General features: G+C 35.9%; 1 protein-coding gene across 1 annotated transcript in view; it reads right to left on the bottom strand.

Moving 5' to 3' along the window:
• Nucleotides 1–6,950: 6,950 nt before the first annotated feature.
• Nucleotides 6,951–21,442, bottom strand: part of LOC474069 (multidrug resistance-associated protein 1-like) — a 93,005-nt gene continuing 78,513 nt past the window's right edge. The window contains 10 exon segments of the mRNA XM_009442609.4: nucleotides 6,951–7,080; nucleotides 7,506–7,700; nucleotides 8,729–8,759; nucleotides 8,762–8,891; nucleotides 10,432–10,590; nucleotides 11,867–11,937; nucleotides 11,940–12,009; nucleotides 14,611–14,712; nucleotides 16,079–16,205; nucleotides 16,931–17,130. Coding sequence (XP_009440884.4) covers nucleotides 6,951–7,080; nucleotides 7,506–7,700; nucleotides 8,729–8,759; nucleotides 8,762–8,891; nucleotides 10,432–10,590; nucleotides 11,867–11,937; nucleotides 11,940–12,009; nucleotides 14,611–14,712; nucleotides 16,079–16,205; nucleotides 16,931–17,130 — 1,215 coding nt within the window.

Here is a 21,442-nt window from a genome sequence, read left to right as displayed (position 1 = left end):
TTCTGTTCTGTTACCAAACCTGGATAGTATCCATGTAAGACCTCTTATTTACCAGCTAATGTTAACATTGGAGATTTATGCTTGTTATTCCTTTACGTTTTCAACAAGCAGGTTTAGAATGTATAGATTTCTTAAATACAAAATGAAATCAATAGCACCTATTTCACCTGGTTTTTGTAAGTGTCTGGCACATAGAAAGTGATAACGATTAATACATATGGTAGATACAGAAATGAACAAAGTTCAGTGACTGTCAATTTTATGTGGGTTTTTTAATTGGTTGATTGAGATGGAGTATCGCTCTGTCTCCCAGGCTGGAGTGCAGTGGTGCGATCTCAGTTCACTGAAGCCTCCACCTCCCAGGTTACAGCAATTCTCCTGCCTCAGCCTCCTGAGTAGCTGGGATTACAGCACGTGCCACCACATCCAGCTAATGTTTGTATTTTTAGTAGAAACAGGGTTTTGCCATGTTGGCTGGGCTGGTCTCGAACTGCTGACTTCAGGTGATCCACCTGCCTCGGCCTCCCAAATTCTAGGATTACAGGAATAAGCCACCACACATGGCCTTATGTGGGTTTATTAAGGATGCCATGAATAGGTTAGATTCCCCAATATCATCAGAACTTAATTCAATGGGTCTAAAATTTCTGTAAATTATTGAGAGTTCTTCTGACGAACTATGAAAAAAAAATTGCTTTGGTAAAGCATTTGCTTTGTTTTGACAAGAATTACAAACGATTTGCCTCACATTAAGTTATTTGGATTTTAAAGCAGGAATAAATGCAGTTTGTTTGATACCTCATTGAATTACCTATTAATTGGCCTACCTAAAATACCTAAAAAATTTCAAATGCTCTAACACTTGTAACTCTGTAACTTATTTTATATATATTATATGTATACATATATATGTGTGTATGTGTATGTGTATGTATGTAAAGCTAATATGATAAAAACACATTTTTTTTCTGTTAAGAGTTCATTCACCTTAAATTACTTAACATGGACTGTTGGAAACTGGAAACTGGGTCTCAATTATTAGGTGTAATCAATACCCTTCCTCTGTCTCCCAAGTTGCTAAACTAATAAGATAATTTTGACATGATTGAAAAGTTCTTTGAGTAGTTGTTGCAGATCCTGCTAAATGCTATCACAATATTTATTCTATTCATGCTTACTTCTGGACCCCACTTTTATTTGGAGCAGCAATATCCCTACTTCAAAAACTATATTTTCCAACTTCCCTTGCAGCTAGGGATGGCTCTATGACATAATTCTGGCCAATGAGATATAAGCATAAATCACTAGGTATAAACTCGGGCTTTTTAAAAATCTATACATCTGGATTGTACAAACATCTGCTCACCATTCATTTCTCCTTCTTGGAATGCAGACATGATACTGGAGATAGCAAGGGGTTTGCAACTACTAAGCAACAAACATGCTGTGGATGTCTGAAACAAAGATAGGTACAGCCCAGGTGATATGGAGCCACCTTAACCAACTTTGTACTCTCTATTTTGGGACTTCCTTCTACCTGAGAACAATAAGCTGTGTGGTTGTTTACGCTTCTTGTTTTACTTCTTTTCATACTTGTACTTTTCAATTTATGACCCTTACGTAGTTAAACATTTGGTCACATTGTCCTTTGTTGGACTTCTGCTTCTGCCCAAGATGGAATAAAAGAAAACTGATTTTCCTCCTGCCTGTATTAACTAAAAAGTCAAACAGAATATATGAAACAACACTTTTTAAGACCTTATGTATCATGACTAATAATACTTGTTTGTTACTTCTCCAATATCATAGACAAGTATGGTAATATAGGTCAAGCAGTAAGATGTTCTGTAAAATCTGGAAATGTTGCACAAATGCTCACGACAGAAAGCCAGAAGCAGATGTTCACAGGACATTAGTGGTGACTGAAGCTGTACTCATATTTATGCCTAGTTCCTTTTGCCCTCCATTGTCTTGCATTCTAAATCATTCATCTTAGTCTTCATCTTGATCACCACATTATTTCTACTGTGTACATCAGAGTTTAAAAAGGCCATAAACCAGTCACCACAAGCGCATTAATGAAGATCTGAGTTGTTTAAACATGAATTCAAAAACTGATCCTATGTCACTTTCCTTGGCACACAAAAAAATGCATATGTGTTATTTTCTTTCTAAATGTTTGAAGCAAATTTATCAAAAATAATTTTCTATTTATGATCTATTTTACGTTTTCCTCGTACGCCTATTCCTTTTCTCTTTTTGCAGCATTATTGAGATAAACAAAAGGTTACTACCTTTGGGCAACAATGATAACTAAGCTCAGACTGGGCATTCTGAAAATAACTAGTGAGGAACCTGGGTTACCTGGATAGCAATCATCCAGAAGCCAGTAACTCTTTATATGGTTCAGACCCATTACCTCGGCCCATTAACTCAGCAGCATAGCAGACACTTGAACTACCAATAGCCTTCCTTTTCATAAGAAGATTTAGCGACATGTCGATAACAGTACAGCCAGAAGTTCTTACTTCCTGTATTTAAAAATGATCTGCTTGCATCCAGGAAAGTAGGAAAAGAGAACTAGAAGGAGCTAGAAGAAGCTCCTAACTGCTGCCTCCTCATATTTGCTTGATCTCACTGAGATAATATTAGGCATCACGGAGGCCTATATCTTCTTTGAGTCTCCAGTTATCCCAAGGTTGCTGTGTATAAAATAGGCTTTTATAAACTTTTTGCAGTTTTTATTTACTAAAGAGTGTGTCCTGGGATGGGCGCGGTGGCTCACACCTGTAATCCCAACACTTTGGGAGGCCAAGGCCAGCGGATCACGAGGTCAGGAGATCCAGACCATCCTGGCTACCACAGTGAAACTCCATCTCTACTAAAAATATAAAAAATTAGCTGGGTGTGGTGGCACACAGATGAGGCAGGAGAATCACTTGAACCCAGGAGGCAGAGGTTGCAGTGAGCCGAGATTGCATCACTGCACTCCAGCCTGGGCAACAAAGCACGACTCTGTCTGGAAAAAAAAAAAAAAAAGGAGTGTGTCCTGGCATGGTGGCTCATGCCTGTAATCCCAGAACTTTGGGAGGCCTAGGTGGGCAGATTACCTGAGGTCAGGAGTTTGAGACCAGCTTGGCCAACAGGGTAAAACTCCGTCTCTACTAAAAATACAAAAATTAGCCAGGCATGGTGCCACATGCCTATAATCCCAGCTACTAGGGAGGCTGAGGCAAGAGAATTGCTTGAGCCCAGGAGACAGAGGTTACATTGAGCCGAGATTGTGCCACTGCACTCCAGTCTGGCTGGCAGAGCAAGACTCTGTCTCAAAAAAAAAAAAAAAAAAGTGTGTTCTATGATGTGATTTTGTAAATATGAGACTACAGTTATAAGGAACAATGAGTGTTGGTGTTTAAATAATAGCCAATATGTTATTCAATGTTTTTTATATGCTAGACACTGTCTTAAGTGATTACATGTATTCCATGATTTAATTTCCAAAGCATACTTAGGAGGTAAATAGAATTATGACTCCCAAATAAACACAGAGAAATATGTTAACTTACTCAAGTTTATACAACTATTAAGCGGTTGAGTTGGGATTTCACATAGGTATCCTGTCTTGAGATCCTGAACTCTTATCTACTATGTTTTTGCATTCTAGCTTTTAAATTTTCTTTTAAAAGAAAGTCCCTTTAGATCAGGTAGAACTATTCATTATTTATATGCATATTAAAATGCAACATTAAGTTTTCTAAACCCTTCTGTATCCAAGCTATGCTTAGAAGTAAATGAAATTGCCATTATTCAGCCATTTTTTGACCTACAGAAATGACTATTTTATATGGTCCAACCTAATACTATATTTAAAGAGGCATGGATCCCACCCCCACCAGAAGCTTTGATTTTATTTAGTATGCTTACAAAGATACTGGTTTAAAATCCTGTTTTTTAAAAGATTTTGAAATTTTTCGAACTACAGACTGTTTTTTAGTGATTCCTCTGGAATGAGACATCTTGGTAGAGAAGTAGAAAGAGCACCATCAGCTATGTAGTCACGTAAACCTGGATTCCGGCTCCTCTTGGAATCTTAATATCGTATTTGGTAAAATAGAGCAGATAATTCCTTTCTTATATTATTTAGTGAGAATTGAAAGTGACACATGTTCCAAACATATTGCACATTACCTGGCACATTGTGGGCTTTCAATAATGAACATTCTCATTATCCTCAAAGAAAGCAACTTAATGTTACATAGGATTTTTCTCTATCAGCTATGGTAAATATTTTGTCTATTGAAATTTATCATTATTTTATGAATCTATTTTGAAGTTATAATCTTTAAACAAATCATACAATCATAGAATAACCTTTTTTATTACAAACGTGCTACCTCTCTGTAATCCAATCATTTTGAGTGCTTTGTACTTTGCTTCTAGTGTACATCAATAATTGAACAAGATTTATGTACATAATTGAAATAAGAATAAAATATTAATTTCTTAAAACAATAAAATTATCTGAATAACTTTGATTTAGTCACTTTTTGTGTTTTTTACTTTTGCTTTTCTTTTACTCTGTATTACATATGAAGATAATGTATATCTGTATATATATGCAGAAAACTACACATATTCTAAATATGCAGATTGATGAACATTCACAAACTGAACGAGTGCTCAGATTCACTTCAAGAAACAAAATGCTACCATTAATCCAGAAGTCTACCTTGTGTACCTTATTATAACCCTCCCCACCAAGGATAACCAGTATCCCAACTTCTAATAGTATAAATTAATTTTTCTTTTAAAAAAATTATATAATTAGAATCATGGAGTCATATAGCAATATTCTTTTGTGGCTATTTCACTCAACATTCTTTGTGAGATTCATCAAATTGCCTAATGTACACAGTAGCTGTTGTACATTCATTCTCATAGCTAGATAGTATTCTATTATGTGAATATACCACAATTTATCCAGGTTACTGTTGATTTCCCATTAGATTTTAAAATTATTCAGCTTCTCTGATTTACTAAAATTATAGGAGTAGGGAGCTAAAACATCTTTTAACTCATATGAATGAAATATTTTGATTCCTTTCTTAATAGAATTCAACAGCTATTTATTCAGTGTTTACAAAGCACTTCAGGGATTGTAAAGACAGGACAACACTTCAAGTAGCTTACATCCTTAAGGGAGGAGACTTTAGATAATACAAGTTTTCTAGTTTAAGGCAACTTTTCATAATTGCCCTTAGGAAATAAAGCAAGGTTGTACAGGGCTGCATACAGAGGAAGAAAGGAGGACAAAAGAAATGGTTGATGGGCTTTAAAGAACATGTTAAACTATTTTATTAAAATCTTCTTGAAAGAAAATCCTATTGAAGTTTAAAGACTTTAAATTTGAAGGGCAATTCAGAGACATAATGTTGCTTCCTTTAAATAAAGCTACTAAAGAAAAAGCCCTTCAAAATCTGATTAGGACTACAAATCAACAATCCTCTCATAAATGTAATAAAATATCTCACTGAGGTTGATATATTAACCAAAAAATAATGTTCCAAAGAAAATATTAGGTTTTTTCTTCACTCAAAGGTAAATAGTAAAAATATAAAACATTATAAACAATTATAAAATTCTGTTAATATATAATTACTCTTTCCAAAAAGCAGCTGACTAGCTTATTTTTTTCTGTGATTCCTTCATCATTTCATAAATTATACAATAGCTCAAAATATATTTTTAAAACTTATTTGTTTTCATTTTTTTTTAAAGATGGGGTGTCTGTCACCCAAGCTGGAGTGCTATCGTGTATCATACCTCACTGCAGACTTGAACTCCTGGGCTCAAGCAATATTCCCATCTCAGCCTCCTGAGTAGCTGGGATTACAGGTGCGCACTATCATGCCCGTCTCATTTTTTTCATTATATTTACTTATTTTTTGTAGAGACAGGATCTTGCTTTGTTGCTCAGGTTGGTCTCAAGTTCCTGGCTTCAAGCTATCCTTCCACCTCGGCCTCCCTAAATGCTGGGATTATGAGTGTGTGCCACAGTGCCCAGCCCACATCTATTTATATATAAATAAGTACTTATAGTACTCTAAAATGTCTAGCTATTCATTCTGCAAACTGATGTTTCACATCAGTTATGTGAAAGGAACTATGCTAGGAACATAACATACAAGGGTGATTAAAACTGGGCACCTGCCTTCAAGGGGAAAGCAGACTTTAAAATGGAGTATGAGCCCTGCCATGATAAAGGTATGCACATGGGGCTAATGAAAGCACAGAAAAGGGGCGTCTAGATCACACTGGAGGGCAGAGGGGAAGATCGGGGGACACATTGAGAAGGGAACTCCCAAGAGAAGTCGGGGACTTAAAGGACAAGTGGCACTTGGCATTTTGGCCAATGTGAATAAGGTAAGCACGAACGGAAGAGGGAAATCTAGGTACAGCCCAGGATGGTTACAAACTGTGGTGATGGCCGGGGGCCGTGGCTCACACCTGTAATCACAGCACTTTTGGAGGCCGAGGCGGGCAGATCACCTGAGGTCAGGAGTTTGAGACCAGCCTGGTCAACATGGCCAAACCCCAGCTCTACTAAAAATACAAAAATTAGCTGGGCATGGTGGCAGGTGCCTGTAATCCCAGCTACTCGGGAGGCTGAGGCGGGAGAATCGCTTGAACCCGGGAGGCGGAGGTTGCAGTGAGCTGAGATCAAGCCATCGCACTCCAGCATGGGCAACAAGAGCAAAACTCCATCTCGAACAAATAAACAAACAAAAACAAACAAACAAACAAACAAAGAAACTCTGGTGCCTATGAGTGTGTGTGCCAACTCATAGCAGCGGCCTGCCCTTGTGCATTTCTCTTCTGTCTTTGCTTTTTAAATACTAATGCACTGTAGTGTTTTTTTACTAGGCAAATTAACATACAGCTAAAGTAATTTATTTTTTTGTCACTGAGTCTTGTGTTATTCCAGCGTCTGTTGTCATTTCATAGAAAAGTCCTTTCTGACGTATCAAATTCTGAGGTGCTTCGAATTCCACAATGCTTCCTGAATCTAGAACATGCACCCTGAAATGTGAAAAGAATAGTGTCAGATAACATACAGTCTTCCACCTCACATTTTATTGGTCCTGCTAATATAAAGTTTAAACTATTCTATGAGTTATTTCAGTACAAAATATAGGTGCTAGTTAATTCAGGAACTATATCAAGTTCTCTAATAATTATTCTTTTACCTTTAACTTTTTCTTCCAATTATTTTGGAAAATACCTTCTATATATATCATTATCTATATCAAGTTTTCTAATATTCTTTTAGCTTGAACTTTTTCTTCCAGTGATTTTGGAAAATACCTTTTATATCATTAGGGAAAATTTTGTATCTCTCAGCATAGATATAATTATTTATGACCGGCATGTAATCAGTGTGTTTCATATGCCCAATATTTATCTTGGCAGAAATGATTTTATTTCTGAAAAGAAAGAAAGCACACTTGTCTGAATCAATGATAGATTGCAGTCTGTGAGCAATGGTCAGGATGATGCAATCAGAAAACTCCTTCCTGATTGTGGTCTGCACCAACTTGTCCATCTCAAAGTCAATGGAGGCTGTTGCTTCATCCAAGATGAGAATTTTTGTTTTTCGAAGCAGAGCACGAGCTAGACAGACCAGCTGCCATTGTCCCATGCTGTTAAAATAATAATAATAATAATTTCAACAATGGACTTTATGGTAACACACTTCATGTTTTAAAATTCTGATGATACTGCTATTCATTCTTTTTCTCACCCACAACTTCATTTGTTCTTTTATTCAAAAAATATCTCTTGAGGGAGTGCCAGACTTTAGACCAATGAGCAAAACAGACAAAAATCTCTGTGTAGCAGATACATTCTCATGGGGACACAGAAAACAATAAGCAAGATAATTGAGTAAAAAGCATAGTAGGAGGGGTATATGAGTACGGCGCAACATTATATGCAGTAATTCCATGGATAATATGTATATAATAAGTGTTAAGAATTCAAACACACAGAAGTGGGGTATAAGGTGTAGATGTGGGATGGGCATGTTAGATGGGTGTGCCAAAGAAATCCTCTGGAGAATTTTAAGGCAAGAACTGAAGGACATGGAGAGTGAGGCTTACAGATTTCCAGTAAAAACTTGTTCCAGGTAAAGGAAAGAGCAGATGTAAAATCCCTGTGGTAGGCGTGAATTGGCCTGGCAAACTCATGACACAGCATGGAGGCCAATGTCGCAGAAACACAGAGGGGTAGGGAGAAAGTGATCAAAGAAGGGGTGGTGGGAGTCTTGCCAAGCAGGCCATTACAGGGATCTAGCTCACTTTTCTGGGGTCTCTGATCACATGAAGGGGGCTATCGTAAGGCAACAAACAATGGTGAAGGCAAAGTAGCCCCTTACATTTTTTAGGAACAAGGCTTTTAGAGTAGCAGTCTTGACAAAAGAAGATTCAATTAAATAGTGACTTTTCATAGGGCATTGCTCTTTTTTTTTCTTTCCTTTCTCTTAGTCAGTGGTTTCCCAGCCTAGAGCTACCAATTTACTTTTCCTTCCTCTTCCCTAGAAAGAGTCGGCCATGGTGTACTTTAAACAGGCCCTGGTGGCTCAGGAGCTGTATTTCTCTTGGCTGCCAATTCGAGTTTCTAAAGAGCTTGGAATGAATAACTTGGACAAGCTCTGCTCTTAGCAGCTTACCTGAGGTTCTCGCCACCCTCTGAAATCTCAGTAGCTTCTCAGGAAGGGACTGCACAAATTGTTTCAAGTGACACAATTCCAGCACTTCCCACAGCTTGCTATCAGAACATTTGTTTAGGGGATCCAGGTTCATATGAAGGGTTCCAGAAAATAAAACAGGGTGCTAAAGCAGGAAATAGTCCCGCATAATCTTACTGTCATGAGGCATAAATACATTTTAAAAAATTAGACTCAGAAAACAAAGCAGGAGAAAGCAAAATTATCAGACCTAATACAGTCATCAAATTCATTTTATATTTACAACAAAAACAGAAGAGAGTCAGAATAAACTAAAATTCATATTAAGTCATCATAAGTCTCCTGATTTTCTTTCTCCTCTTCCTATTATTGAAAATAATAATGAGTACTGAAATAATGATGATAATTACTGCCGTGTAGTCAAGGATATAATATAACATATAATAAATATGAAATATAGTATGTATATAATATTATCAATCAGTATACCAACTCAGAAAGATACAAGTTAGTATTCTTATTTTACAGAAAGTGAGCTGGAGGTTCCAAAGAGTTCTTGTCTACACCACACGAAGGTAAGTTAGTGGTTGAAGAGAATTCGAAGAGGATTGAGTTCATTTTCTTTATGCTACACCAAGATGCCTAGTGAAACTATATTTTACTCTATCTATAAGAGAGGAACAACTGATGTCTCTTTTTTTCCACTAATTTTTTTCCCTTCCAGAATTCCAGATTTTACTTAAATTTGTTTTGAAGTAAATGCATGAATACAAGTATACGTCTAAACAATATGACATTTTAATATATTAAAATTAGTATTTTAATAGATTTTTAGAAGATAGTACAATGATTTTTTTTTTTTTTTTTTTTGAGATGGAGTCTAGCTCTGTTGCCCAGGCTAGAGGGCAGTGGTGCAATCTCGGCTCACTGAAACCTCCGCCTCCCAGGTTCAAGCAATTCTCCTGTCTCAGCCTCCTGAGTACCTGGGATTACAGGTGTGCACCACCATGGCTGGATAATTTATGTACTTTCAGTTGAGACAGGGTTTCACCATGTTGGCCAGGCTGGTCTCAAACTCCTGACCTCAGATGATCCACCCGCCTCGGCTTCCCAAAGTTCTGGGATTACAGGCATGAGCCACTGCACCCAGTTTCAGCTGAGTATTTCATCTTTGACTTAAGAGGCATATTTTTAAGCTAGTTTGCATGCCCCTTAATGATCAAGTTCCTTTGATTCCACAGATGGAAAAATCAAAGAACTTGAGAAAAGAGAACTAACTGAATTACTGTTCTTTTTTAATGTTTCTAAACTTCAAGTGAAAAAGAGTCAAATTTCTACACTCTAACAACTAAGCAAAAACTTCAGTAATATTTCCTTCAAAAAAAATCAATGTGTTTCAGTCTGATCTATTTATTTGAATTTTATTTGCACTTACTATTATGAAGGAAATTTTATCAAAAAGATGTACTGGTTTTTCAAATAGATAAATGCTCTTAGGAAGAATGCTTTATGATAAGGGTGTTTAAAGAGGATTCAATTACATAGCAGTTTTTCATATATTCCATTTAAAATCATATGGCTTCAAACAATGAATTTATAGACTTGGAAGGAACAGATTTTTAAAAAGAAAGACAACAGATTTACTTGGAGTGGGTTAAGAAAGCCTATGGCAACATAGGCTTTACCTGTGGAATAATATTAAGTTTGCCATGAAGGTCATGAAGTCCAATAGTTGATATATCAATTCCGTCAATAATAATTTTGCCTCCTGCTCTCTCCACAATTCTAAATAAGCAATTTGATAGTGTGGATTTGCCTGCTTCAGTACTGCCCACAATTCGAATCTGTAATGAAATAATCATAAACTCTACTTTTTGTAAGGAAACAAGGCCTTTGCACTGGCAACAAATGTATTAGGTGTCAGGTCAGTGGGATCTAATTTTGTCAGCAAGACTAACCTTGATAGGCGTGGAAGATGTCAGGTGACTTCTAAGGACCAGTCTTTATCCAAATACTCTTTACTTGCTGGAAAGGCTCTGACTAATCTGTGTTTTTCCTTTAGTTCTGAGTAATTTAGTTGCTTCCTCACCAAAGATCCCCAGCAGACCCAGGAAAAACAGATCATTCCTGAACCACCCCTGAACTACCCATTAAAGGTTAGGGCAAAAGAAGCAATGATAATGAATGGTTTTATTGAGATTTTCAGAAAACAGATTTTCTCTGTCTTCCCTTCATTGAAACAAGCAAAGAAACAAATAGGGCACTGGAATCTTTTGCCAGATAGACTAGAAAATCCAAAGGAATATCTGTAAATTTCCCTGGTGTATCAAAGGAACTCTGCATTAAAACTATTATGGGCAGCCAAAAATAGTGTTTAAGGATTTTGACTCCTGGCCAAAATAATCATTTTGTCCTAAACATCCCAGTGATTAAACGTTTCCCTATGACCATGAGAACTAAAGAGCAATGTCTTCTGGTTGCTGATTTGTGTCTTGGTATTAATAGGAATGTTAGGCAGATAGAATATTAAAGTCGTTGGTTTACCCTAATATAAAATCTTAAGTCTAACAAAATACATCAGAAAAAACAGAAATCTGTTGAATTCATTGGGGTAATGAAAATTTCAGAATGATTTGTCTGTTCCAAAAATATTTCTGCTCCAAAAATATTTTTGCTAATGTGTCTGTTTGCTTTTTAAAACATAAAACTAATATCATATACTATCGATAGTTTTGTAAGTTGCTTGTGTTAACTAAAGTGCATTTCAAGCATTTTCCCATCTCTTTAACGGTTTTGGAAAACATGATGTCTTTGAGTACACAAATAGTCAAACATATGGATTTATTGTGTTTGGGGTAACGATTTACTTATTGTTGCAATTCATTTTATAGAGGAAGTAAAAACTAAGTACACCAAAGTTATGTTTCACAGTAGTATATGAGCAATTTAATTAAGAAATGTATTTTTTATAGAGGGAAAACTTATTCAGTACACACCAACCACATGTCTTTATTACTTTTGTGTAACAAAAGACCACCTTATATTCAATATCATATTATACTCAACAATGAATGCATTCAGATAAAAGGGAAACCAAAACATATGAAATATATATGATACCTTCTCTTCCCCATGAGTCTGGAAAGTGATATCTTGCAACGCTAAACCAAGATCATCTCGGTATCGAGCCGATAATTAATAAATTCCACCATACCTTTATTGGGCCATTGTAATGGAGGTCTTCTAGACATTATCCAAGGTGACTTAAAACAAAAACAAACAAAAAATAAATACTTTAAACAACAATTATAATTAAAAAATCCCTACCCCCAAAATAATTCTTATGCAGGTAACAAAAGTGAATATAAATGATGAAAGACATTTGTGGATATTATGATTTTCTGAAAATAGTTTTAAATGTTACCAACATGAAACTTATCTAGTTATAAGAAAATATTAGAAATAAATATTTTGAGGTAGCAAGACTTCTCATCTCTTATCAAGTTATTAAGAAAAAATAACTTGAAATTTTAGCTGAGATAAGGAGAGCTTGTCATTCATTCATTCCTCAAAGGTTTGCTGTGTCAGTCACTATTTTAGTCGCTGGAGGTTCCGCAGTGAGAAAAACAGATAAAAATTATTTCCCTTATGGGGTGTAGTGGGGACAGACAAAAAGAACCATATAACATATGCAGCCATGTTGGATGATAATAGAGCTTTGTAAGACAAGAAACAGCCAGGGTTGGGAAAAGGAGGAGGTGTCATTTAAAGAAGTGTAGTTAGGAAAGGCTTTGATGACTGTGGTCAGAGAAAATGCTAGGTGGATACCAATGGAAGAACATTCTAGGCAAAGGGTTTAATAACTAATTGGATCTAATTAGTTGTGCCCAAGACCTAAGACAGGGGCCTGTGTGAATACTGGAGGAAGCACGAGGTAAAAGAACACACAAGACTGCGTGATGCCTGGGCAGTGAGGTAAAGTGTTTCATGAGAAAGAGAGTGATGGCTAACATCAAATGATAGATCAGGTAAAGTGAGGACTGAGAAAGAACCCGTTGTGATTTTCATGAGTCAAGTTTCAGTGGAATAGTGGGATCAAAAGCCTATTTGGCGAGGGTCCAAAAATGAATCAGAGAAAATGAAATAGAAAAGCAAGTACAGGCAACTTTGCAAAAGAATTTTTCTGTAATGGAAAGCAGAGAAACAGGTGTAGAGGGCTGAATAAGGTTATTTGAACACATTTATCCTTCCACATCAAGAGTTTTTGTAGCAGTATTTGTCACAACTTGCGTCAAAGTACACAAAGATTTTTGTTTGTTTAAATGTGTGTACACACATATTTTTATCATCTTTTTCTAATGTGAAAGAAATATATTTTATGATCAAAAATTTAGAAAATATAGAAAAATAATATTTGATATTAGCCATGAGATGACAGACTGAACAAGTTGAATATTGGTAACTGAAGATTGTGAAGGTAGACTAATCTTTCATGAAATTTCTTTGAGAAGGAAAGACAAGACCTGGGGAAAAATCCAGAGGAAAATTCAAAGTTCAGGTAGGAGTTGGAGAATGTAGAAAATATTTTGGCTTAGTTACAGGCTGAGAGGAACTGCAAGGGAGTGGGAATTAGAAGAGGTGGTTAATGGAGTAAGATCTGAGAGAAGACAGGAAGAAATGTTACCAAAAATGCAATGGGAAATGTTAGATTTTTCTTTGGAGGAGGTACCTGTTCCTCAGATTCATGAGCAAAAGAGGAAGAGTTACAAGATAAAAAAGAAAGATAGCTTGCTAGGTGGATTGAAGAAGGAACAGAAATTCAAGTCATCTTTGTTGTCTGCCCTGTTAATTAATAGAATTGGAAGCAGAAGTAATCCAGATGAGTAAAATATTTTAGAAACTTAAATATTATACTCTGTCAATAGTTGAAATAACTCTTCACCCTCCCAAATTACAGTTAGAGGGAACAAAACAGACTGATTTATTCTCCTCTCCCTTCCCATTCACAGAGATACTAATGATGAGTAAATAGAACAAAAGGTATAAGCAATAAAATGTAATTAATTTAGAATTGTGCAGAATCTAAATAATTATGAGTTGACTATATTAAGACACTTTTATCACTGTAAAATCCCCACAAAGTTATAATTGCAAGTTGAATTTTTTACTCTATACATCAGTAGAGGACAAATCACTGTGCCTTTTAGAAACAAGTTAACATCTTGCATTTTTATAACTCATTGAAGTAGGGATATATCTTATAATTTAGGGTGTATCCTAATTTAATTAGAAGTATTTTTATTTCTATTTTAATGATATATAAAATAATAGGCCACTTTGTAGCAATTTTGGTTTTAATTTCATTGAAACACTGAATATCATATGAATTTGGAAATGCAGGTTTGCTTAACATTTTTTTTAATGTCAATTTATGGTACATTACGATGTCTTACTCCTGCATCCAATCCATTTATTGATTATTTAGGAGTGCTTACCTCTTTTTTTTTTCTCATACTTTTTTTTTTATTAGACAGGATCTTGCTCTATCACTCAAGCTAGAGTGCAGTGGCGTGATCACAGCTCACTGCAACCTTGAACTCCCAAGCAGAAGGGATTCTCCTACTTCACCCTCCCAAGTAGCTTGAACTAAAGGCATAAGCCACCATACCCAGTTTTCTTTCTTTCTTTCTTTCTTTCTTTCTTTCTTTCTTTCTTTCTTTCTTTCTTTCTTTCTTTCTTTCTTTCTTTCTTCCTTTTTGTAGAGACAGAATCTCACTATGTTGACCAGGCTGGTCTTGAATTCTTGAACTTAAGTGATCCTCCCATGACTCCCAAAGTACTGGGATTACAGGAGGCGTGCTTACTTCTTTATCCATATTTTCATATTCACAAACTCTTTCAACAGCAACTGCATTGGTTTCAATTTCACATGCTTTCTTCACCCAAAAATTCAGAGAATGAGTTATCTGGGGGGTATGGGGGAGGAAACAAGAACTTAATGGATGTTCTTTAGTTTTTTATGTAATATAAATAATACTTTATTTTTTATAGAGTTTCACTTTTCATTTCTTGAATCTGCTGAGAGCTCGTCACATACTGTCTCATATACTTTATATCTTTTGATTATTATTTAGCAGCTCTAGAAATAAGCATATTTCTTCATATGCATATTTGTGTTTAAGGGTACAAACTCATTAATATCATAAATAATGGAATTACTTGGGATAAGATAGACCATAATTCAACATATATGCAAGAAGTGCACAGTGGGTATAAGGAATGATGAATACCAAGATTGATGGGATATGCCTCAAAAAAATGTGCATCCTAAATGAGAAAAAAAATAGTGTGCAAACACTTTGGCATTCTTCACTACCTTCCATCAGAAGGAAGATTCTCCTAGCTTTCTAACTATTCCTGCTCCCCTATTAAAAAAAAAAAAAAAACCTATATTTTCTTCTCACTCTATTCCCAAATGTAGATTCTCTAAGGGTGTAACTTTGAACAGAATTCTAAAAGTCAAAAAACTTGTACAATCCAATTTTTTTCTTGAGTTTGGCGCCAACTCATTTGATAGACCACCTGACTTGAAGTGATATGGGGCTCTTCAAAGCGTTTACTTAATTCAGTTAGGGTGTACATGCAGTAGTGTTTGATTATGGGCTTCTGAACCAGGCCCTGGATATGGCTATGTACATATTTCCTTTCTAGAAGCCTAAATTCTGAATTCTGAAATGCAACTGGCTCAAGGTTTTTGGATATGGGACCAAGAGTATATAACACAATCACCTAGACTTATCTTCTACATAATGTGGAAGCAGTTTAGGGCATTTGCTATTTTACAAAGGGGGCATGCATCCTACCACTAGTGCATTGCAGTGTAATATCAAATAGGGTTTATTAGGGAAAAACTTACAAGCCGAAGAGAAACAGCAAATATATTCTCCCTAGAGAATTATCTTCTTGCTTAGGCTGAGCAAATGAGATACACCAGCTGTGTTGGAGAGGGACCCTACCCTTGTAATACTCTATAAATCCACCAGGACAGAAGAGCAGGAAACTTCTGAGTAACTACAGAATAGCAGGAGTTTCCTGGTCTTTTAGCACTCAGCCTTGAGTATTAGCCTATTCTTCCTATAAGTTAACTTAGAATTGCTGAGCTAGCTTCCTGCTACTAACAAGATAGAGAAGGAAATGAGCCTCCAGGGCAATCCAGATTTGTCTCTCATTACTTAGTTAATATAATATATAATTCAGACAAGCAAAGAAGAAGAGTGTTTAATTAATTGGATTATAAACATACCATATACCACAAAAATCATTATTACTTACATTTAGGGCATAGGATACAGACAAACCAACTATTGCTGAATCTATAGAATTGCCAGCCAGCACAGCAAGCAGTGCAGCAAAAAGCACCATTAAGTTGCCAAGAAATTCAAGTCTAACAGACAGCCACCTGTGATAGATGGAATATATTCCTGAGTAACTGAGATGAAAAAGTTTTGGTGCATTTGGTACTAACCCTCTCCTCTGGGAAATTGAGACATAAACAGCAATAGCTGCTTTCTTTTTTCTCCCCAACTTACTTGGAACTCAATCAAACATGGGATCATCACATGATAACTTAAAGAATTCATCTGCATGAAAATGCATTTTACTTTTGCAGAACTTTGCTTTAAAACTTGATCCGAATTTAAAAGCAAAATAACACCAGCTATAATGATGTATTGCATTTTTTAAATCCTATTGGAAAATCAATTCCCTTTCCAATTGTATATACTTTTTAATATGATAAAATTAGTCTTTAAAAATTGAAACGTGCTCAACTTCTATTTAATTCATTTTTCTCCTTTATGTGAGATTGTAACTTCAAATTCAAAAATTTTACAAAACAGTGTATACAAATAAAATATATTCTAAAGATATAAAACACAATGTCGAATTATGTCATGAGTAATTCTAAAAGCACCTTTTTCATATTAAATAGTATGTAACTTTCATGTGAATATAAATAGATATAATTTAATTTAAATGTACATTAAACACTGGAAAATATTTGTCTTATTAATACATACTTCTAAAACTTGGACGAAATGCCATTTCAAAACCATCTGTTTAGAAGTCAGTGAGCAAGATGTCTAAGAAGAGATTGATCCTAGGCTAGGTATTAACGGGACTTACAGGTTGAAAATTACATTATTGTAGAAACAGACCAAGTCTTCATTCACCACCTCTTTGTATTGCTGGATAAACCTCTGTTCATGTCCAAATGCTCTGATGGTGGACACTCCTGATAAAGTCTCACTAAAGTGAGAAATGACAGGAGAACGGGACCCTCCTGTCAACCTCCAGATTTGCCGAGAGCTTGCCACATAGTATCTCTAATCAGAAGACAGAAAGAAGCAGTCGGAAAAATGTAGCAGAAATTGCTTCAACAGTTCAAAAACTACAAGACCCTTGTGTTGTGATTTAAAGAGTTACCCCCCAAAAGTCAGATACAAGTCCTAACCCCCCGTATCTGTGAATGTGACCTTATTCAGAAATAGCATCTTTACACATGTAATTAAGTTAAGGATCTCAAGATGACATCACCCTGGATGTAGGGTGGACCCTAAATCCAATGTTGAGTATCCTTATAAAAGACAAAAAAGAAGACATAGACACAGGGAAAACACCATCTCTGCCAGTGGCAGAGATTGAAGTGATGTGTTTAGAAGCCAACCAAAATATCAGGATTGTTGACAGCCAGCAGAAGCTAGGAGAGGAGCATGAAAGAGATTTTCCCTCAAAGCCTCCAGAAGGAATCAACTCTGCCTATATATTGATTTTAGACTTCTGGCCTTTAGAACTGTGAGAGAGGCCAAGTGTGGTGCCCACGCTTATAATGCCAACACTTTGGGAGGCCAAGACAGGAGGGTTGCTAGAGCCCAGGAGTTTGAAACGAGCCTGGGCAATGTAGGAAGACCTTGTTTTTACAAAAAGTTATATATATATTATATATATATTGTATATATATATATTATATATATATTGTATATATATATATTATATATATATTGTATATATATATATTATATATATACATATGAAGACTTCATTTTTACAAAAAGCAAAACATATATATATTATCCAGATGTGGTGGTGCATGCTTGTTGGCCTAGCTACTCGAGAGGCTGAGGCAGGAGGATCACTTGACACTTGAGCCCAGGAGGTTGAGACTGCAGTGAGCTATGATCATGCCACTACACTACAGCTTGGGTGACAGAGCCAGGCCCTGTCTCATAAAAATAAAATAAAATAAAACAAAGAGATTTTTTAAAATTGTGAGAGAATACATTTCTGTTGTTTTAAGCCACCCAGTTGGTAGCACTTTGTTAGAGAAGCCTTAGGAAACTCGTGTGCCCTTGTAATGGTGAAAAGCCCAAATTCTGAGGCTGGGAGCGGTGGTTCACCCCTGTAATCCCAGCACTTCAGGAGGCTGAGGCAGGCAGATCACTGGAGCTCAGGCGTTCAAGACCAGCCTGGGTGACATTGTGAATCCCCATTTCTACCAAAAATACAAAAATTAGCCTGCTGTGGTGGTGACTGCCGGTGGTATCAGCTACTCAGGAGGCTGAGGCAGGAGAATCGCTTGAACCTGGGAGGCAGAGGTTGCAGTGAGCTGAGATCATATCATGCCACTGCACTCCAGCTTGGGTAACAGAGTGAGACCCTCTCAAAAAAAAAAAAAAAGCGCCAATTCTGGACAGCACAACAAGAACATAATTGGGCAAAATTTCACTTCGACAATGCTCTCAAATGACCATTATTGAGTCCCTTCTATGAAGAAAGCTCTATGTTACATGTTGAATATGTGACCGAACAGTTAACTCATTGAATGAGGGAAGCAGACCAAATGCACAATGATATTTTGTACTTAAACATAATTATAGAAAAATAATATTTTTTATGTTTTTCTTCATATATTTCCACTACAGTCACAATTATAAGTTATCTATTTCCCCTTGGCTTGAAGTTGAGGACAATTAGGATAGGTAAGACTGTTGGGAGCTGGATGGAGCATGCCCTGTATTAACTGGATTATTAATCAGCCCCGGAAAATTGCTACCAACTGGAAATGAAAATCAAGAGTTATGCGGTCTTGCACAATTTTCAGGAAAATTTTAAATCTTGAATTTTATGTAAAATCCCAGATTTTAAAATGTCTACATTTGGTAAAAACACTGAGCAAGCTAAATAAAACCATATCTCAGGTTACATACAGCCTGGTGGTCTACAACTGAACTCTATGCTAAGTGCTCTGAAGAATACAGGGGACTATGGCATTCTGAGGCTGTAAAGGATTTAGATTGCCTAGATTAGGGAATATGTTATTGGGGTCACAGACCATGTGAGTAGATAAATAAGGGTAAAATGCTTTCCCTAGACAAATGCAAATACGCATACACACTTTTAGCTTCTGATCAATTTTCAGTGAATTGTAGAATCCATGGAGTTCTTTCATGCAACTCTCTGGGGAATCTGGTTTAAGAAATTTTATCTAGATCAATGCTTCTCATACTTTAGTAAGAATCATCTGCCTGAAGGGTTTGTTGAAAGGCAGGTTTCTGGGCCCTACCTTGGGACATTCTGACCCAATAGGTCTGGGCTATGGCCCATGGGTCCAGGAACTACACTTCACACAGCACACATCCAAACCAAGCCTTTTATTTCACAGGGGAAAGAAATAGAGCCTAGAAAGGGAAATGATGTCCCAGGCAGGTAAGTAAGGAAGATGACTAGAACTCCAAGTTCCTGCATCCAAATTCAGACCTCATCCTATATTACTGCCCCTAATGAGACATGATCTCTAGACTCCTTTTTACACCTGATAACTCTGTTATAGTTTACCAGACAGGAGAGCAACACATAAAATTTCATTTGCCACATAAGTGCTTTTTTTCTAGATTTTTACAATATATATAAAACATAGTCTCTGCCCCCAGAGCACTTACATTTTCATATATTCTGGATTTATTATACCATCAGTATATGCCAGCAGTGTAATAAATCCATAATAGCCGATATTAGAATAGTAGATAAGGAGTCAGTTCTTTTTGCACTATTGTGATAGAGAATGCTCCACACAGAAAATGGAAAATGACCTAGGCCATCAATGTCAAGTAAGATCGGGACAGACAGAAAGAACAGGGAAAAGATGTGAAGTAGGAAGAATAATGGAGTATAGGTATGGAAATGAGAAAATCATTTGTAGTCTGGCTTGAGCAGACTAAACTCTAACATGAATTTTAAAACTTGGGTTTTTGAAAAGCATTAAATTCTAAGAATCTTTTTGTGAAAAGAGCCTCAGATACTTCTATATTTAAAATATGCTTCAGCATTGATTTTACCTTGTATGTTATCAGTTGAAACTGACTATCAGGATAAAGAAATCATGCTTTGGAATAAATATTATTTTAATATAGGAATTTCACTGAAAATTTAGAAATAATGGGTAATTTTCTCTGTATTTTATACTTCATTTAAAATCTCCAACTAATGTAAGGATTACGTTTTCATAGTAGATTGCATATTTGAGGATAATCAACTAAAATACGGAGTGGAAAAATATACATTCATTATTTTGGATTCAGTCTGAGCTCCATTTACACCTATAATCTACTTTTGTTTTTCTGTTTACTTAAACTAATTTCATCTTTTACTGAAGTCCTTATTGCCAAGATAAATAAAATAAATGGGAAATAGTTATTTCTGCAACTGTCTTTAAATTTCACTCTTTATTTGTGGATTAAGCCTGTAATAAAAAATTGCACATACTTCGATAAAGGCAATGTAAAAAGATGTTTAAAATGTTTTATAATAATAATCTCTTGATATCATATATTTGAAAAATTCATCTATTTATAGTTCTTGCATGTTTGACTGGTACCTTGGTATAAGTGTCAAAAAAAGTTGTGGGAACAGAAATAAGGTGTATAAATCTGTGAATATGAAAAGAACTTTTATGTCACAGTGTAGGAGCGAGCTGGAGAAATTTCATTTATGTGAGTCATTTCTGTATGAATCTATAAACTTTTTTTAAACCAAAAGCTGTCATGGTTTCTTGTAAAATAATAAAGATAATAAAGACATCCATTTTAATTGATGCTTTTCATTGTTTAATAAAATTGCTTTGTTTGATTGCTGAAGAAAAAATGCTAAGAAATTTTGTTTTCCACTGAAGCCTTACAGTAACATAATTTTGCAAATGATATAATATGAAGATATCATGTAAGTATCATGAGAAGCATATTTAGCTCTTCCAGCAATTGTTTGTCTGGAAGAGACAGGTGATGTCTGAAAAAATAGGACAAAAAGGCAGTATCTGTTTCTCTCTTGGATATGCAGGGAAATTAATTTTCTGCTAAAATGACAACATACAGGTTTTGTGGCGGGCATAAAAATGCAGGCCCCAGCTCTCCTGCTGCAGGAGCATAGCTGACTGACAGCCCCTGCGACTGCACTGACAGATCCACTGTATTAGCATAGAGGCCAGCCAATGACTGAGCACTGGCAGAAAGTGCACATGAGACCCTCCAATGGGCAACTGTGATTGAGAGCTTCCTGTTGAACCTGTTGTAGAACTGTCCTGTAGTCCAAGACCCTTGTTACCCAATCCGTCTTCTTTCCTTTTCTCCCTCACAGGGATTCAGC

The sequence above is a fragment of the Pan troglodytes genome, chromosome 22 (genome assembly GCF_028858775.2).
Source record: "Pan troglodytes isolate AG18354 chromosome 22, NHGRI_mPanTro3-v2.0_pri, whole genome shotgun sequence".
Taxonomy (NCBI): domain Eukaryota; kingdom Metazoa; phylum Chordata; class Mammalia; order Primates; family Hominidae; genus Pan; species Pan troglodytes.
The sequence above is the reverse complement of the archived record's forward strand: the minus strand, read 5'-3'. Positions and strand labels throughout refer to the sequence as shown.